General features: G+C 40.8%; 2 protein-coding genes across 6 annotated transcripts in view; one reads left to right on the forward strand and one right to left on the reverse strand.

Moving 5' to 3' along the window:
• LOC118770297 (oxysterol-binding protein-related protein 8-like) overlaps positions 1-10250 on the reverse strand; it is an 80816-nt gene extending 70566 nt beyond the window's left edge. For 3 of the 5 annotated variants that reach the window (XM_036517887.1, XM_036517894.1, XM_036517884.1), the window contains exon 1: positions 9897-10250. The gene's annotated coding sequence lies outside the window, so the exon portion shown is untranslated. Of the gene's footprint in view, positions 1-826; positions 1026-5532; positions 5704-9896 lie in introns of those variants that run through there. The other 2 variants (XM_036517885.1, XM_036517886.1) reach the window with 2 other exon arrangements.
• Positions 10251-12288: 2038 nt separating this feature from the next.
• LOC118770243 (palmitoyltransferase ZDHHC17-like) overlaps positions 12289-17480 on the forward strand; it is a 34227-nt gene continuing 29035 nt past the window's right edge. The window contains exon 1 of the mRNA XM_036517794.1: positions 12289-12369. Within this exon, the coding sequence (XP_036373687.1) occupies positions 12307-12369 (63 nt within the window). The 5' untranslated portion in view covers positions 12289-12306. The remainder of the gene's footprint in view (positions 12370-17480) is intronic.

Consider the following 17480-nt stretch of genomic DNA (forward strand, 5'->3'; position numbering starts at 1 on the left):
ATAAATTGATGACATGTAAAAACTGTAACCCTTGTAAGTCGCTCTGGATAAGAGCGTCTGCTAAATGCCAATATTGTAATGTAAAGTAATGCAACATGCATGTGTTAAAGATGTGGTAAAACAGACCTTCGTCATACTTTTACCATGCCCAGTGCAATGACCTGGGGGTTCGTGGGTGCTAAAAATGAGGGATGGAGGCCTGCTGATGTTAATATGACAGTGCTGACTGAATTACATAGACAGCAGCTTGTCAAGTCCCAACCTCAGTGCCTCACAGTCATTTACAGAGATCAATTCTCAAAACCAGTGGCACATTTCACAGGCAACACAGTAAAAAGAAGAGTAGGGGGCTGTGATTGTTTTAAGTTGAGTGTCATATAATATGGCTTGGCACTGTTCCATTTTTGAACGGGGCACACCATTTTTACCCTGCTTTGTAATATTTTATCAAGTCTGAATGTGATGTGTGCACCACCCTGATGATATGGACTGCTCTTCCCACTTCATGGAATGAAGACAGTGCGTGGATCCAAATTCAATCATTAACGATTTCAGAGGACTCCGTCTTAACAGAAACGTCTGTGCTCAAAGACAGGTTGAGCCAAATGCTCCAATACGTAAAGCCAGTAATCTTTACAAGATCAACGTTCCATGGAAGATCTTTGGTAGAACATGCCGTTTTGTAACCGATGGTACACTAAACACATGCGGGAAGCACTGTTACAAATATAGCACCCACCTCACATACCCCGCAGAGCACAAAGCTGCTTCTCACAAACAGAGAGAGAGAGAGATGACATCACAATGGTTTGTTTTCTCAGTATACCTGGCCTATCTGGAGGCGTGAGTGGAGTTCTGTAACACTCATGTTAGAAAGCGCGGTGTTTCCAGTCGGCTCTTTGGCAGAAGAGGCAGGCCGGCTTTATCGGTTCCAACTGAGTGGACATGATGTACTTTTCCTTTGGACTACCTCCAGAAAACACTCCTTCATCCTTCTCCACAAGGTCCTGTTTATCTAGTGGACATGGAGCCATTCAGCACATCAGACAGTGGGTAACAATGACCAAGACAGGGTACAGTGTACTTGCTGGGGGGAGAATGTCACATGTGTTCGGCAAGGACAGTGCAAAAGCAGTGGCTTTAGGGAGAGAGCTGCTTTTTTTGCAGACAGCTACTCATAAACACTGCAAGGCATACGCAAATGGTCCAAAAACATTAATATGCAACTGTGCCATTGGTCTTGTTTGCCTCTGGGTTAAATAACCAGGATCACTATGTCGGTCTCCTTCACTTTCAACAACACAGGAACATAGTGGAATAGTCTGCTCTCCAGGCAAGCTGATAAATTCTGGCATGCAAACTGAAACAGCAGATCACGTGGTCTCCGTGCAGATCAGAAAAGGGAAGATTACGTAATCTCATCGATTAGATCTGAAGTGCGGCAGGCTGGCTTCCTGTTTTTATGTCGTTTTTCCTCTGTTCCACCCTCTGTTATCTGGCGTAATTGTATTACACACTTCCACGGGTACCGAGCGTAGTGCCAGCACTTCCAGCTTGACACAGAGGCAGCTGCAGAGTGTCTGGAGATCTGGAAGCTGTGTCTCGGAAACACACTCCACAGCATCTCATTGAGGACCACGTTATTTCACCTCCAGCTCTCCTCACCCACTGTATTTCACTGCAGGGCAACTCGTCATCATGTGCCCAGGCTTGTGGCACATTCGCAGCAAGTGCAAATGATTTTATATGCGGGAAACTCCCCAGCCATCTATACACAGATCAAGCGAGAGCAGAGAGAACAAAAATGCACTTCTGTTCCATGTTACTGCAAAGCTCTACTGATGCGCTCACCCTAAAACCAATTTAGAAATACTGAAATGAGGTAAATAAGGTGGTGTGTTAAGAATTTAAATTTGAAATTGTTTGAAGGGAGGGTACTTCACTGGCCGGACCCTGCAAGTGGAAGGACAGTTCATTTCTGAAACGCTACATCTGGAAACGCTACATCTCCCAGAGGCATTAAAGCCCTGTTGCTTCGGGAGGTTTCCATAATGAGGCACAGTGATTCAGCATTAATGTTACTTTCCCCACAGCTCAGGTGAGCACAAGTGGATATGGTAAAAGAGGCAGTCATTGAATATGATCCTGTACTATGCCCCTGGCACCTGCTTTGACTTCTGCACTATTCTGCAGCATTTACATGGCCAGTACTTGTATCCCGTCACCAAATTACCTGCGTTAGCTCCATCCCCCCACTTTCATTTTTCATCAGGCCAGCCGACTTAAATGAGAGCAGTAACCAGACTGATTAAAGGCTTGAAAAAGCAGAACGAAGTCATCGATATCTTCTTCAAGATGTTACCCAGCAGCAAGTCACACACCGTTCATACTACGATGTTATTTTTTGCCTGGCGTAAGGGTGGTGCGAACTGTGGCAGGTGCTCTTTATCTATTCAGTGCTTATCTGCACTGCAGTGTAAATACGCTACTAGCTGTGTGTGAGAGCAGACCAGGCAGATTAGGAGGCGAAATGAAAAACTGGGCCAGCTGTGCGTATCCCATCTGTTTTGATGTGATTTGCACTCAGTGGACACTTTTCGAGAGTGTTTATCCCTGTAAATGCATCGCCGTCTGGCCACCGCAGCCCCCGGCGACGGGGCCGCCACGCCCGGCAGGACATCTGTCCCAAATTCTGACATCCCCCTCCAGATGGGAGCGCCTGGTGGTGCCACCAGCCTTGCACCCAGAGAGCTTCCAGGGGAGGATGTGCTGGTGTCGCTGTGATAAGGAAATAGCGGGGAGCTCATCTGAAGTGTAGAAAAACCACTTCACCTGTAGAGAACAAATCATGACACAGGACAGTCTGCCCGTAACAAGTGTGGTAACAGAAGAACCAAGCAAACAAGAAAAATTCAATATCGTATGAAAAACAAAAAAAATGTAAAAAAAAAGAGCCATTAACAAAATGCAAACTGCAAAATCATGAAAATTGTACTCAAAACAAGAGTAATCACCTGCCATAAAATGCAAAATCCTATCCAAGCTGCAAAATCAGACACAAAATAAAAATTCTTGTACAAAATGAACAGCTCTGCTTTGATAGAGATTCTTTCTTCTTCTAGAGGTTCTTCTATCTGTTGTATAATGTCTTGGGACACTAGTCCAGCAGCATTAATTGAGCTATTTAAAGTCTCTGAAGAGCAAGAACAAGCATTACACTCATTTAATGCGACTGCCTGGAGATTAAAATAACATTTAATACTAGAATAGAATGACAACCTGACACTCAGATTGTTGGGCTAAACCAAATGTCTCAAATGGAAAAAATATCTAAAATTTACCTCATTTCTAAATGACTTTTCTGTCTATACAAACATTTTAATCAATAAAAGCCCACATCCACCCCATGTTCACTGTACCACATATAACAACATGAGAGTATGATGATGTTTTCAGCTAAATAAAATTAAGAAAAAACACCACCAAAACGATCATGACAATGAAAAGGCCTGTCTGATAGCCAGTTATTTTCATAAACTCTAGCTAAGTGTAGTGAAAAATAAAACCATATATCAAATAAATACCTATCTTTATTGACAATATCTGCTATGTAGTGTATTCAATAGGTAAGGCTTCACTACATAGCCAAGCCTTGATTGGAGGATTTGAGGATTTATGAAGTGACATTCAGCTTTAGATATTTTTGTTATGACAAGTTAAGCCTCCCTTTGCTGCACTGATCTGTTGGCTAATGCTGCATTTCCTGTTGTGGGGCGTGCTGCTTACACATATTTGTTTTTTTGTTTTTTTTTCGCTTATCAGGCCACCATGGCCCTTTAAGTTCTGTAATTTACTGGACTGTTCGGGCCTGCCTTATTAATCATCTCACCATTGCAAAAACATTCCTATGCCCTGGTCACCTATAGCTCCTTAGTTTTCGTGGACAAGGCCCATCTAAAAAAATGCACTGCGTCTCAGTGGCATAATCTTGAGATCAAGCAATACCTTCTCTCGAAGGTCACATGTCAGTCCCTTTTCCACCCTGCCTCGCTCTCAGTCTAGTAAACAATTAACAGTTAATTGCCTGCTGGCAGCTAGCCAGGTGGAAAAGTATACTTTTTATACAGCTACTCACGCAGGTGGTAACCTACAGATAACTGTATTCTGTAAGATTGTGGAGTATATGGAGTATTTTGCTCTAATGGTTCTATTATAATCAGCTACTGTACACTGAAGAAAAAGAAAAGTTACTTAACACAATTAGTCAACACAATATTGATCCACTGAGTACATGCATGCAGGTTATGTGTGCAGTGTTTACACATGCTGAAAAGGAGACATATTTGTGATTGAGGAAAAGCACCATCATCATCCACATCACTTACTGCTCTCTGAAATGTCATCTGTCAGATTTTCTTTGTTCTCAGCCCAGTAGTTATGGTTTTGGTATTATTACAATCATCTGTGGAATACGACTGTGGTTTAATGCTGTCATTTAATGAATCATCGCTCTGTGTGGTTAACATTGATGGCAAAAATATATTTAAAAACTCAGAATAACCCTCCTCTCAGTTACACTTGGTCATGATGGCAATTGTAGCAATAATTGAGTCATCCATGTAGCCCTGGTAGCTACCTCTGAAAAAGATACTGGACCCTGACTCGGAATGTTTACATTTTATATTTATTAGATGTCCATACTTACAACTCCACAATCTAGTCAAAAACCCAGTAAACCAGCAAAAGTCAGCCATAAACAACCATATGTGTATGGGTAAGAAAACTTATCTGTATAAATATCCAGTTTCATTAATTCAATCTATACCCATTCTGGACCGGGGATAATTCTTCAACAATTACAGTACATGCAATCAGTGTTAACCTAATTACATCAGAGAGAGCTTTCAACATTTCCATTCCTCTAAACACATTCTTTAAATGTGAACACTTGAGAAGTCTTAGCAAATGAAAGCGAATTTCCTCATGCTGTCGGAGAATTTCAGCAACTGACGGTCAATCCAGTGACAATTAAAATGCATAAGCCTTCAGTAAGAGCAGTGAACTCCATCACATGAAACCCACACTTCCTGCAGGCAGCCTGTGGTTTAATCCTTTTCAGAAGTCACTCTGTGATCCAGCCAATCAAATTTGGACTTGCTCCTCATTCTGATAATTGAGAAAACAAGATATAAGACACAGAAATCTCTTAGGGTCATATTAAATGAAATATTATACCAACTTCAAAGAGCCTCTCTATGCTCACCTACAATCATCACTAGTCTGGCACTAAAAGGAGGACAATTCAGTAAGTGGAGTGAGTACAGTAGCTCTTACCGGCTGAAATAATTAATTTACACTGCCACTTTGCAATGTCTTTCATTTACATCACAGTAAAACAGGGCTTTAGGCCTAATTCATCTCGGAGTTCTAATACAGCTGGATAAGAGGACAGTTTGACCCAGCACCAGCGGGTTCAGATGGACTCAGCAATTACAGCAGTCAAACTGTGGGCATTTTATTCCCCATTTTTACCCTTCAAACGCTGCGATCGAGTTGAAAGGCATGCGGTCACCGTCAGCCTTAAGGGGAGATGGGGCGTGCTGTCGGCTCATTCCTGCACTTTCCTCCCCTAACCCTCAGCTTCCCGGGGATCCACTTTACTGCCTCGCCATTTAAAGATGGTCTGACAGGCTCTGCAGAGGACTAGATGGAGAAGTGAAAAGGAGTTACTGAAGTGGAGACACGGTAAAGGCACCAGATAGCAGGAGAGAATCAGCACAGCCCCACTGAGCCCTGCAGATCAGCAGACAACAGCAGACACCAGAGTAATCTTGACAAGTAGCAGGCTATTTCCATGCCGCAGGCTTCCCGGAGAGAAAACAGCAACACAGATGGTAACTGTAGCCCTACACGGGATGTCAGAATTCCCTAAGGCCGGGGTGCAAGTGCAGTAGGCTGCTTTAAGCCATTTTCCACAGCGAAAAAACTGCTTTGTGCAGTATACACTAGTCTCCCACATTGCAACAAGTATTTCTGGAGAGCAAATCCAACTGGGTGTAACTCTCTCCCTGTCAGGCGATCAGTAAGTGTTGAACTCACACTGCTCCACAAGTTTGAATAACCCCTGGACAAATGCATCTGCTAAATAATCTCTTATCTTTGGATAAGAGTGTCTGCTAAATGATAATAATGTGCATGTAATGAAATGTGATGTAACTCCCATTTAATGTGAAACACTCCCATGCCGTAGTGTAGGCGGCACTGCACACAAACCCACTGAGATTTACCCTTATCTGAGGACATGCTTTTGCATAGGCAGAATAACCAACTGGGTCATGTCACCCGAGTGGCAGGCCTCAAGTGAAATAAACCTTTCAGATTATTAAGAGCTGCCGACGTAATTTCAAAGTGACACTGCAGTGCAGAGTCTGACGAAAATTAACACTCTATGGTTTAGAGACTCCGAGTATTGATCGCACAGTGGCTTTTCTTGGGCTGTAAAACCAAAGCCACCTCCTGGCTAGGGATGTATCCTGGGGTGACATATTGCCTGTAAAACTATAAAAATGCCCTACAGTTTCCAATGCTGCACAACTGGAAGCATCTTACTGTGTCCTACCCGCTCTTTAAAACAGCACCAAGAAATAAGTCCAGAAAACTGGTTCCCTAACAATCCATTTACTCATTGGAGTATTAAAAATATATTCGCTGCCTTTGGTTCAGACCTGAAATTCTATATAAAAAGCCATAGAAAAACATTTATAACCACCAACTTGCAAAATGGATCACTAGCAGTAAAGAAATAGCCGAAAAGGGATAATAGGAATTAAGAAAGTAATCATAGGGGAAATATAACAGCATTGAACTGTAAATTCTAATACAGTGCTTAAAAGCACAGAGGAACGTTTAAATGAAAAGTATGTTCAAATGTGCACATTTCTGTAATACTATAAATGTTCCTCTTGGTGAGTTAAGTATTCTCAGATGACTTTATTGTGCTACTAGCTGCCTTCATCAGTACACAAGTATCCCAATCCAGTAATTCAATTAGCTCAATTATCATTGATTAGATATAGAGGGAAGCTGGTCAGAGCCATTGGAGATTAATCCATACCTTCAGACACTGTATTTCATGTAAGGAAATGTGTTGGTGATATTAACATCATGGATATATTTACCCTGTGTCTGAAAGAGAAATCAGTCTTTTTCCATTTTGCCCATGCGGTGTTCACAAGTATCAGTGATTAACAGCCTACCAATTAAACCAATGAATAATTAGACCAATTAAGCTGTAGCCTACCCCTCTTTCAGCACCTCTGCTTCATCTCCCTGGACACTTGAGTGCTGTAGCTATTCCTGTCACAGAAAAGATGCCGCCAGTGGACTTGTTTGCATCAGGCTGCCAGGTCAGTGAACACATGTTTACTGCCACTGTTATAGAATGTGCAGTGCCGCATTTAGAACATAGGTGGGCAGCTCTGCTCCTGCACCAACACAATCCCACTGATTTTCTTAGTCTCTCTACGAAATGCTGAGCCTATTCACCTGCATTTGGTTAGCATAACAGTATGATGAAATTATATAACAGCAGGTTTACGTGGAAGACAAACCAGGGATGCCTATGATGCTCTATAACCATGGTTAGCCCTAATATTTAAATATTTTTAAATTGGTAATACCCCTAATAAGTTAATATTTTAGAAGCATTCTCCACAGATAAGGCAGGTTGAGGCTTTCACTTAGACATCTACAGAATCCCCTCTGTAAATTAACAGTAACAATGAGATAACTAGGTCAATAGCTATGAAAAAATGAGTTGTACTGCCTTTTTAGAAGGTCAAGGACACGATACTCCTGTAAAAATCTAAGAGGAATCGTGTGTCTGCTGCATCTGGTGAACCAATCAAGAGACTGCTCCAACTGTTCTGGTCCAAGAATGACACTACAGGAGCAGGGGTGAAACGGATACGTTTTAATGGTTAGAGAGTACTCAAGGTGAAAGTTAGAACGTGAAATCTGATCCATCAACAGTTCGCAATTAACCTGCTGCACTTAAAACATAAAGATAAATAACGCACTACCAACGGCGGGGTTACACTATAGGCTCGGTCGGTCAAGCACTGTCTTGACTCAAGTGTGCAAAATCCCACAACGTATCTACCCCGTTAGGAGGGATGGGGGAAAAGAGACACGGATTCTGTCCAGAATACCTCACAAGATTCTCATCCACCCTCCCAAGTAGCTGGTCTAAGCAGACCACATACAAGACGGACATAATTAACGCTTGACTGGATAGATTGTTTCCAGACAGCTTGCTTTGACCATTCTGCCATTTCAAATCAACAGGGAAATGTTTTAATATTTGCTGCATCGTTTTACTTATGTTTTGGTATAACGCTCCCAACTGCAGCTAAAATCGTACTGCGTAAAGAAGGGTCCAGTATTACGGGTTCTCAGATGTCACTAAGCAAGAATTATTTATTTTGCCCCATGTGCGGCGTGTTCCTGGCGTGCTGCAATCTGGCAGACAGACAATTTCCTAACATTAATTTACGATTACTGATTTATTCCTGGCTCAGTATCGGTCCAACTGATGAAATAAATCTGATAAATAAAATGCATATACCGTCATGTACATTTGATTCAAGACACCTATGCAGACAGCTTGCAAGAGCTAGCCAAGTTAGCTCAACGTTAAAGCTTCATACAGATAAACACGTAGATTGCTAACTTAAATGAAACTTTTCAGAATATTTCGTAATCTTGATAAGTATCCTTGGACTTATATTTAAACATTATTATCTCCCATAAGAATAACAAACACGACATGAATTTGTTTGCCAAATCCGCATAAAACATTACTGACTCATTAAGGTAATATTACAGTGAGCTACGTAAAACAAACACGGGGACATACAAACATCCTACTACAAAGAAGAAAATGTCACAATTAATTTTGCATGATGAGTATCTTAAATCTTAAAGCTGTTCAGACAACTACGAAACACATTAGATGAATGTTACTCGAAACGGATAAATACTCCAAAATATTTGTTATCCAAATATTTGCTATAAATTCTTTATGAACTGCAGCTTCTACAAAAAAAGCCAATCCATGTACATTCGAACAGACAACGTAACATTCTTTCACATGGGTTCTACAAGGAGAAAGGGAACGGTGCTGGAGGCAGAACAGCGCTGCTTATAAACGCACTTATAAAGAGGCGTTGTCAGAGGCAACTTGTCATTGTGTCATTAGTTTTGTTTTGTGGCACAATGCTACAAAAATATTTTGAAAAATATTTTTATTTAGAATGCCGTCTCTTTGTTGTTGGCATTGCAAAGTGTCATGACTTGTTAAACTCGCTATTTTGACTTCATATGGCACTCCATCATGTAACCAATACCTGAAACATTTACCTAGCTACCCAACTGGTGTAGCTATGTATTCACTGAAATACTGTTGCATTAGCTAGTCAGCTAAATAGCTAGCAAGCCATCGAAATACATTCGACTGAATGATTAACAGGCGATTAATACTATTGTTGCATACATTAACCAGAAATGTAGACTACTTAGTCTACCTAACTTAGTTATTTTAACAAGCCAGTTAAGTAAGATCACTGGGATGGTTCATCTGAGACTGCGACAGTTGCTACTGTTAGCTTCATGATTCTCATTAATAAACATAAGCGTTAAATGCTCAATGCTCATATGTTCCTAAATATTCAAAAAAGCAGCCAACAAGCGAACGCATCAAATATGACAGGCCATTTTGTCGCATTCACAACTGGGTCACTCACACACTGACACGCACAACACAACTAACGTTAGATAGCAAATGTTAGCTAGTCTAATTAGATTATCGCAGCCAACAGGCTGGATAGCCAACTTACCTTTCCTTCCTGTTTCTAGCCTCTATTCGGATATCCTTAACGGTACAAAATTTTCATTGACGGCCTGTAACTTTTCAAGGCAAAGATGAAACGTGTCTCTGACAGTGAACTGAAACTGAAGAAATGGCAATGGAATTTAGTCCATCACTGAGTCCGTTAACTGACGGCTGGCTAGCTAGCTAGCGATCTACAACAACCAAAAACGCAAGTACAGTTGGCAGCAAGCCGTTCATCGAGAATGTTTCATGGCCCATGGTAGGTAGCTCTGCTCATTCGATTATGTTGCTTAACTGCTTTTCTACTTTCGGACGACTTCAGGTGGTTCTGCATTCACACGGTCTGTCTCGCTCTTCTTTAACGTCAAACCTAGCTCTATGATTGATTAGTATGCCTGCACGCACGCTGCTATGAAATCGTTGTTCGACTGATTTCGACTTTTAGATGTCTCGTAGTTACGTCACGCGTTACGCAATATGTGTGTATGGGAATGAAGGAGGTGTGTGATGGGCGGTTGGTGCAGTAGTGAAATGCGGTATTGTCACAAATGATTTTGTGAGAGAACCTATGTGAATGTTTTATAAGCATCATAAACGCGCCACAAGTGCCCATGTCTTCATATACTACTGTTGTATGAGAAAGGGAGATAATAGTCGATCGAAATTTGTTAATTAAATATCATAATCAGGTGTAGTGCGAGATCTACTGAGAGGCTAATACAGAAACATGAGGAAGGTTGATTACTATTGAGTAGTTTGATTTAATAAGCTGGTTCCTAATGTTCACATGAACAACAGAGCCGAGGTCTTTCTATTATGTCACGTTATAGAGAATCGCACTACATCAACAGGCACACCGAAGGGACTGGAATAGAATTCAGAAGTGAAATTCAGGTGTGATGAAATATTGAATTGGCAGTCATTTGGAAAAGGTTAAGATCAGAAGCTTTGGAATTGGATCCAAAGCGGAATTTAGAGCTTTGAAATCTTCGATCCTTAATTCGAATCAATTAAGGAATCTGAATTGAATCTTGGATTACATAATGTTAAGAAGAGGGTTTTTTTTCTGGTTGATGAAATTGTCAGCTCCATTTCAAATGAAATGAACAGCATCCTTTTTAGCAAAATCACTGCTTAAAATTAATTTTAAGGGAAAGTATCTCCAGTGTAGATTGGAATTTGATTGGAGGATGTTTTTGTGAATTGGTGAATGGTGTTTACAGCATCCGAAATTTAAAGCGGATTGATGGAATTGACCACGATTTGGAGCTGGGATTGAACAAATTGATAGTTGTCTGTAACCTTGTTTTATACAACGACACTGCTGTGTCATGAGCAATTCTGCATCTATGCTATTGCTCACCTTACTCATAATATACACTGTGTTGTTGCATTGTTCCAGATGAGAGCGTCTGTGAAATCTAAATGCAAATGTAGATTCCCAAATATGATTCATGTGTAATGATACAAATAATTCACTTGAATACAAAGCTACATCCTAGGTTAGGGGTTTATGGCGGCGTTTGTTGTGGGAGAGTTTTCAGTTGTTTTGTGTGGTTTTTGTAATGTTATGTAACAGCTTTATCTGGATTCTGTATGATCATGAATACCAGTTGTAAAATGATAATATGGCGACATCTATTGGTTGAAACATGTATTTCAACTGGCAATCGTTCGGATGTATTAGATTTTTCAAAACCATGCAGGTGACTAGAACTTATTTTAATAAACAGGTCCTTATCTTTACCGAACAACTGCAAAATAACAACGATAACTATACTTTTAAGGTACATTTTCATTTAACATTCATAGTGAGTATGTATGTACTCAATGTAACCACAAAAAATGTAACCACAACAAAATTCCAAACAAATGTTCAAACAAATAAACTTTATACGTGACTGGTCATTCTCTGAACCACAGGGGAGATTGAGTGAAGTCATCAAACTGTGCAATACCTTCTATAAATGCTTGAGCATTATTATCTTAACTGTTCGATCTGCAGAAGCTCGTATTTTTTCTCTGTGCTCATTCTTATTTCAGGTTTGCACAGATTCGCATTTTAATGTCATGCCAGAGTTTAAGCCTCTGAAACAGAAAGGCTTACCACAAACAGAGTGGTACGCTATCCGCAATTAATAAGATTGCCACAAAATAAACCACTGCACTAATGGAATTGTACCGTAATTCCATATTTGTTCTCTTGTATAAATTATTATGATGATATTAAGACTTTGTCTCCTTAGCCGTGGTGACGTGATGACGTAATGATAGCGGAGATGCATGCATTGAGTAGGCTACATATGCCATATAGGTGAGCGAGGAGCGCTCGTTCGCGACGAGCCCCCCTCCTGTTTTTTTCTCCCGACTGGAACCTTTGCTTCCCACAATGCTCAGCGAGGTTTAACAGCAAGATGGCTGACGCTATGGATGAATACGAAAAAGAAGCTGGCTGTGTCCCTATCCTCCATCCGGAGGTAAGTCGGTCAGCCGTCCAGTTTGTTGCAAGGCTGCGGAACGGGGACGCCTCGAGTGCGGGGTGGTGGAAAGTTAGCGATCGGGACAAATTCGCTCTGTGTACAAGGTGGATGCCCCATGCGCATTCACAGCTACAGCAGGAAGGAGGGACGAACAGCACCAATTAAATCTGTCAAATTGTCTCTTGTTGGGAATTTTGCAACGTTATTGGAGGACGGGAAGATGAATTCAACCTCCTATATAAAACACCGTAACGACTTTGATTGTGTGCAGTTTATAATAAATGGTAGGAAACGCTATACGACAGTAATCGTGTCGATAAATGAAAACCCGTAAAAGCCGCAGCAAGCTTGCTAGCTAGCGAGCAAGCGATGCACATTTCATTTCGGTGCAGATTAGCTTGCTAACTAACTGTACAGCAAATTCAGGGAGCCAGACGATAGAGTTGGACCGATTTATCTCGGCGATGTGACCAAGATCACATATTTTTGACAGGCTGTTATTCCTGGAGATGGCATTGTAAAGGAAAACAGTTGCCGCCGCCCAATTGCGCTTGTTAGCAAGTTAGCACAGTGTGTTACATTGTTTATCATTTAGCATGCAAGATAGTGAGATGGCTAAATGATCATTTAGATATGACTTAGGCCTGTATTTAGTCCAGTGCAATTTCTTACCATGACAAAGTTGTTTAGACAATCTTGCTAAGCACAGGCAAGATCCTGAAAAACTAGTTCATGACAGGCGTCATACCTGATAGGTAGATAGATACTCAAACTCAGTTGACACATCTCTAAAGGAACGGTTGTCAAGATTACCGCTTGGTTACCTGTCTTGAAGTGAGTTTGGTTCTATGTTGTCTGAGTTTAACATATTTAACCAGCACTCGGTTGAGTAAGAATTGGCCAGGAAGTGGAGTAATAGCAACATAGACAGGTGTTATCAAATAAAATAGCCAAACCACCAAGGTGTTATCAAATAAAATAAAAGTGTTATTTTTAAACATCTAGTTTGAATCACTTCTAGATAGCTAGCCAAGTAGCTAACGTTAGACCATTGATCCAACTGAAACGGTTGATTAATGGTCAAAACTTGAGGTTTAAATAAGTTGAGTGATAAAATCAATGCCATGGGAGGTAACGAAACTAATCATTGCAGCCTGCTCGCCTTTTTATTTAAAAGGCCCATAGCCTCGCTTTACTGATTGTCAGTCGTATTGTTTCCTTAGCAAAGTAGGGACTGATCGCCACACATAGCTTACATTTTCCACATTTTGTCCCTGCATACTTAGCTACGAAAGAAATTTAGGTCAAGGGTACAAAAACAGTGTCCCACCTGCGTTTGAAACATGCAGTGTGTACAACATTTCAACACCGTCTCAAAAGAAGCAACTCTGCGTTTTTGCCCCATTTTTTCATCGAGATATTGAAATAGGGGGTAATGGTAGCCACATGTTAAATGTGAAACAGAGCTAATATTAAGACACACGCCTGTATACCACGTCTTATCTTTACACGGTGTATTAAAAAGGTAAATTAATCAATTCCAGAATGAAATAAGATGTTTCTCTTAAGGCTCTCTGTGAAAACAACAGGCTCCCAGGGGGGTTTTCACCCAATCAATTATTCATGATTTATTTGCCTTTTTCCTTTTTGCCTGACCCAAGCCTGTTCAGCCAGTCTGGCCCTGAAAGCATTTTGAGGTCCTTTGTATCCAGTGTCTCTATAGTACCTAGACCTTCAGCTATATACACTTCACTGCATTAAAACTGCAACCATTGGCGCACTTGTTTAAAATTACGGCAATGAGTTCTGGAGAGTGAACATTTGCACAATCAGTTTTGACTTGACAGTGAATACAGGGCAAGTTGCATTTGTAGTATATTTGGGGAAAAAATCCTGCCTCACATTTGGGCCAATACAGTGGGGACTGGAACCGCACTTTCCATGAAGACATATTTTTAGCACTGTGTTTTCAGTGTTGAAAATTGTGTCTCTGTCAAGGTTGAAGCAAAAAATGTTCTGTTGTGCTTTCTTCTTGTGAACATGCAAACAGGGCATGAGGCAGTGCAGACATAACCGGAGCCTCCTATGACTAGCCAAAACCATGTTGACATGGAAGTCCAGAGAGCATGCACAGGGACGGCAGAGCAGACAGTGTCCTGTTGAGCAGTCTTTACTGGAATGCAGAGAGCATAGTTCCTCTGGTGATTTGGTCTCTGTTTGTTCCCTCAGATAGTCATTATGGTGTGTAAATGCGTGTCATCTCTCTGGGCAGCACTCCAGAAAACTGCTCCTCGGTTGGCTGGGCCTGATCACCCAGCTGATAATCCTAAAAAAATAAACCGAAAGCAACGACAGTGGTCATGGTTGTAGCCAAACTCGTTTTTCTCCCGGATCTTTCATGTGTAGCATCTATTGCAGGATTACCTCTGTCTTGCCATGGCCTTATTTCTAGTGTCTAACCAGCTAAATTCCTCTGGGATTTAAAGGAACATCTGTTCAAATGGACAGTGTTTTTAGGTTTAGGGTTTAGCTTGTAGATGAATTCATCATTTAATTGGCCCATTCCATGAACTTGTAAACCTTTGTTTCATTCAAAGGCCAGATTGTGGTTAACGATTAATTAGCTGTGCCTTGAAGCTGAAAAAAACAAGTTTAACATGTAGGGTTCTGTGCCTGGGTTGCTTACCATCCGCAGTCTGTTAAGAAGAGCCTCTCTTCAGGAGGTGCTCAGCTAACATCTGTTGAGGGAGACACCTTCCTCAAAGTCAGTCCCTCCAACAGATGTCTGATCGTCTCTTTTTACAAAGCAGCTGATGTAATCAGACAACATTTGGTTATGAATGCACTTTGCTGGCATATCATTTCACTCCCCTTCGAAAGTGGCCACGGTCAAACTGAATGGGTACAGGGCATCATCAAACTAAAAGTCTTGTTGTAGTTTCAGCAGCCCTTAAAAGCAGCAAGGGTTGAAAGCCAAACACAGGGAATGTTTTTTGGTTGAACATGCCAAGCATTTATAAATGTGCTGTGTATGGCCCATTGATGTGCTTGTGCTTGCAGGGTCCCTGGGGTTGTTTTTAAATTATCTCATTACCTGATCCTGATTCATCTTTTCCAGAAAAGTAAGTTAGTGAGAGGCTTGCATGTTAAATTTGTAAGATGAAGAACATTTTTTTTTTTTCAGGAACCAGTCTGGTGCCTTTTTGTAAATGCTGATCAGTTGTAATTGGTAGGCTACATCATACTGGTGTTGCAGATGTTATGCTCCAACCATTGCAGAGGTGTGAAGTGTATGGCTGTGTAGTTTGAGCCATTCAGGCAAAATAAACCACAAATGTGTTTGAATGTATTAGGTGCCAAATAGAGCAGCGTGTAAGCCCTGCTGTACAAGCTGGCAGTTTCCCTCTAAATCGAGGGTCTGAATTCCAGCTAGTTAGTCAGAACTCTTCCTTTTCCAGAAGGTTTTGCATCAGTGTACAGTAGTTGCAGAGTCAGTGGAGTTTGTGAAAGTCTTGAAATCAAAGTCTTGAAGAACAGAAGTTCCTGTATAGTATGCAGCTGCATGCATTTAGTAGTATGTAGTATGACAAACACTCAAGTAAAAAAAAAAACTAGAGCATTTATAGAGAGCAAGACAGTGTGTTGTTCTGATGTATGCTGTTCCAATGAAATTCCTAGGTTAATCTTTCTTAATTTTTGTAAATTTCTGGTGATTTGTGGATTTTGGATAGGCTCATAAATATGCGGGTTGTTTCCAAGCCCCTCAGCCTCAATGAAAGATGGGACCAGATTAAGTCCCCTTTTTACTGGCGTTTCATTCTTGAAAAGCACAGGTCTTTTCATTGATAAAAAATGAGCATTTTACTGTACAGTTATCAGAATACCATACTCTATTCTATCTTAGTATGAAATAGTTTTTTGGATTGTTGAAAAATGAACCCATATGGAAAGAGTTGAGTGAAATGTACCAACCTAAGGGCAAACTTGAGTCATTGGCTCTGACATGTAACACCTTGTTGCATCCAAGAAAGCACTTTCTCTGGATTTTATATTGTCACAGAATAGCCAGAGATTCATTGTAAGCCATTTCTAAGCAGGTGAAGTATACCAAATGTCATTTCCCTTAAGCAATTAATTAGCTGTCCAGGTCATGTCAGTGTAGATGAATTACAATTTTGTAGCAACCCCGCTAATTTGCTGAACGTTGCCTCAATATGTTTGCAATCTCTTCCTGTATAATAGCGAGAATTAATCTTCCAAAGCTTTTTTGGACCATCAGCAAGGTTTTTATTTAGTTCAATCTCAAGTATGTTTTTGAAATAGGAGTTGCTGTTATTTGGTTTGTACAGTTGTAAATTACTGCTAACATGTGGAGGCCCTGTTTGTTCTTACAGAATGAAAAAAATCTCTTTTTTCTCCTCAAAAAGTTTATTGGTTAAATTATTATCTTGAGTGACCATTATAAAGCTGTTTTCAGCTTAAACAAAGATAAGGCTTGGATGTTGACATAAAGATATAAGTGGTTTTGCAAAATCCAACTAGCGGGACGAGATCTGCCAGTGTGCAATGCAAATGAAGAGATTTGACTGGAGAGAACTAGAGAGAACAAATCTGGAGGTGTTTCTCAAGGAAGTTTTTCAAGTGCTCCATGCCCTGAGGTGGTAGTGTGGTCACTCTGTGAATCCCCTCCTTCCTTCCTCTGGCAGAGCTGTGGTTTGGATGCCAAATCACATGTCCACACAATGAGTCATCTTACACTCAACGCACGCCAGTCTGATTGGTTCTGACAAGTCACTTGGGCCATTCTGGTGGATTGAGGGAGAGTGCGCATTGTGTGCCGGTAGAAGAGTACTTTGCATGTTAGATAGGCCTGTCTCAGTAGGCAAAAAACATTGTGTCTCAGAATATTATAGAAAGTTCAAAGTTCAAAGTTTATTGTCATATGCACAGTAAAGAAACAAGTTCCCTGTACAATGAAATTCTTTCTTTGCCTTCCACTTATGAGTGCCGTTAGGCTTTCTGTCCAAGAAGACAACAAAATTAACACTTGGCAAATTAAATTGATTAATGAGATATGGTTGAGCCAGCAAATTGAAGAGCATGCATTT

Source organism: Megalops cyprinoides, chromosome 23 (genome assembly GCF_013368585.1).
Source record: "Megalops cyprinoides isolate fMegCyp1 chromosome 23, fMegCyp1.pri, whole genome shotgun sequence".
Lineage (NCBI taxonomy): Eukaryota > Metazoa > Chordata > Actinopteri > Elopiformes > Megalopidae > Megalops > Megalops cyprinoides.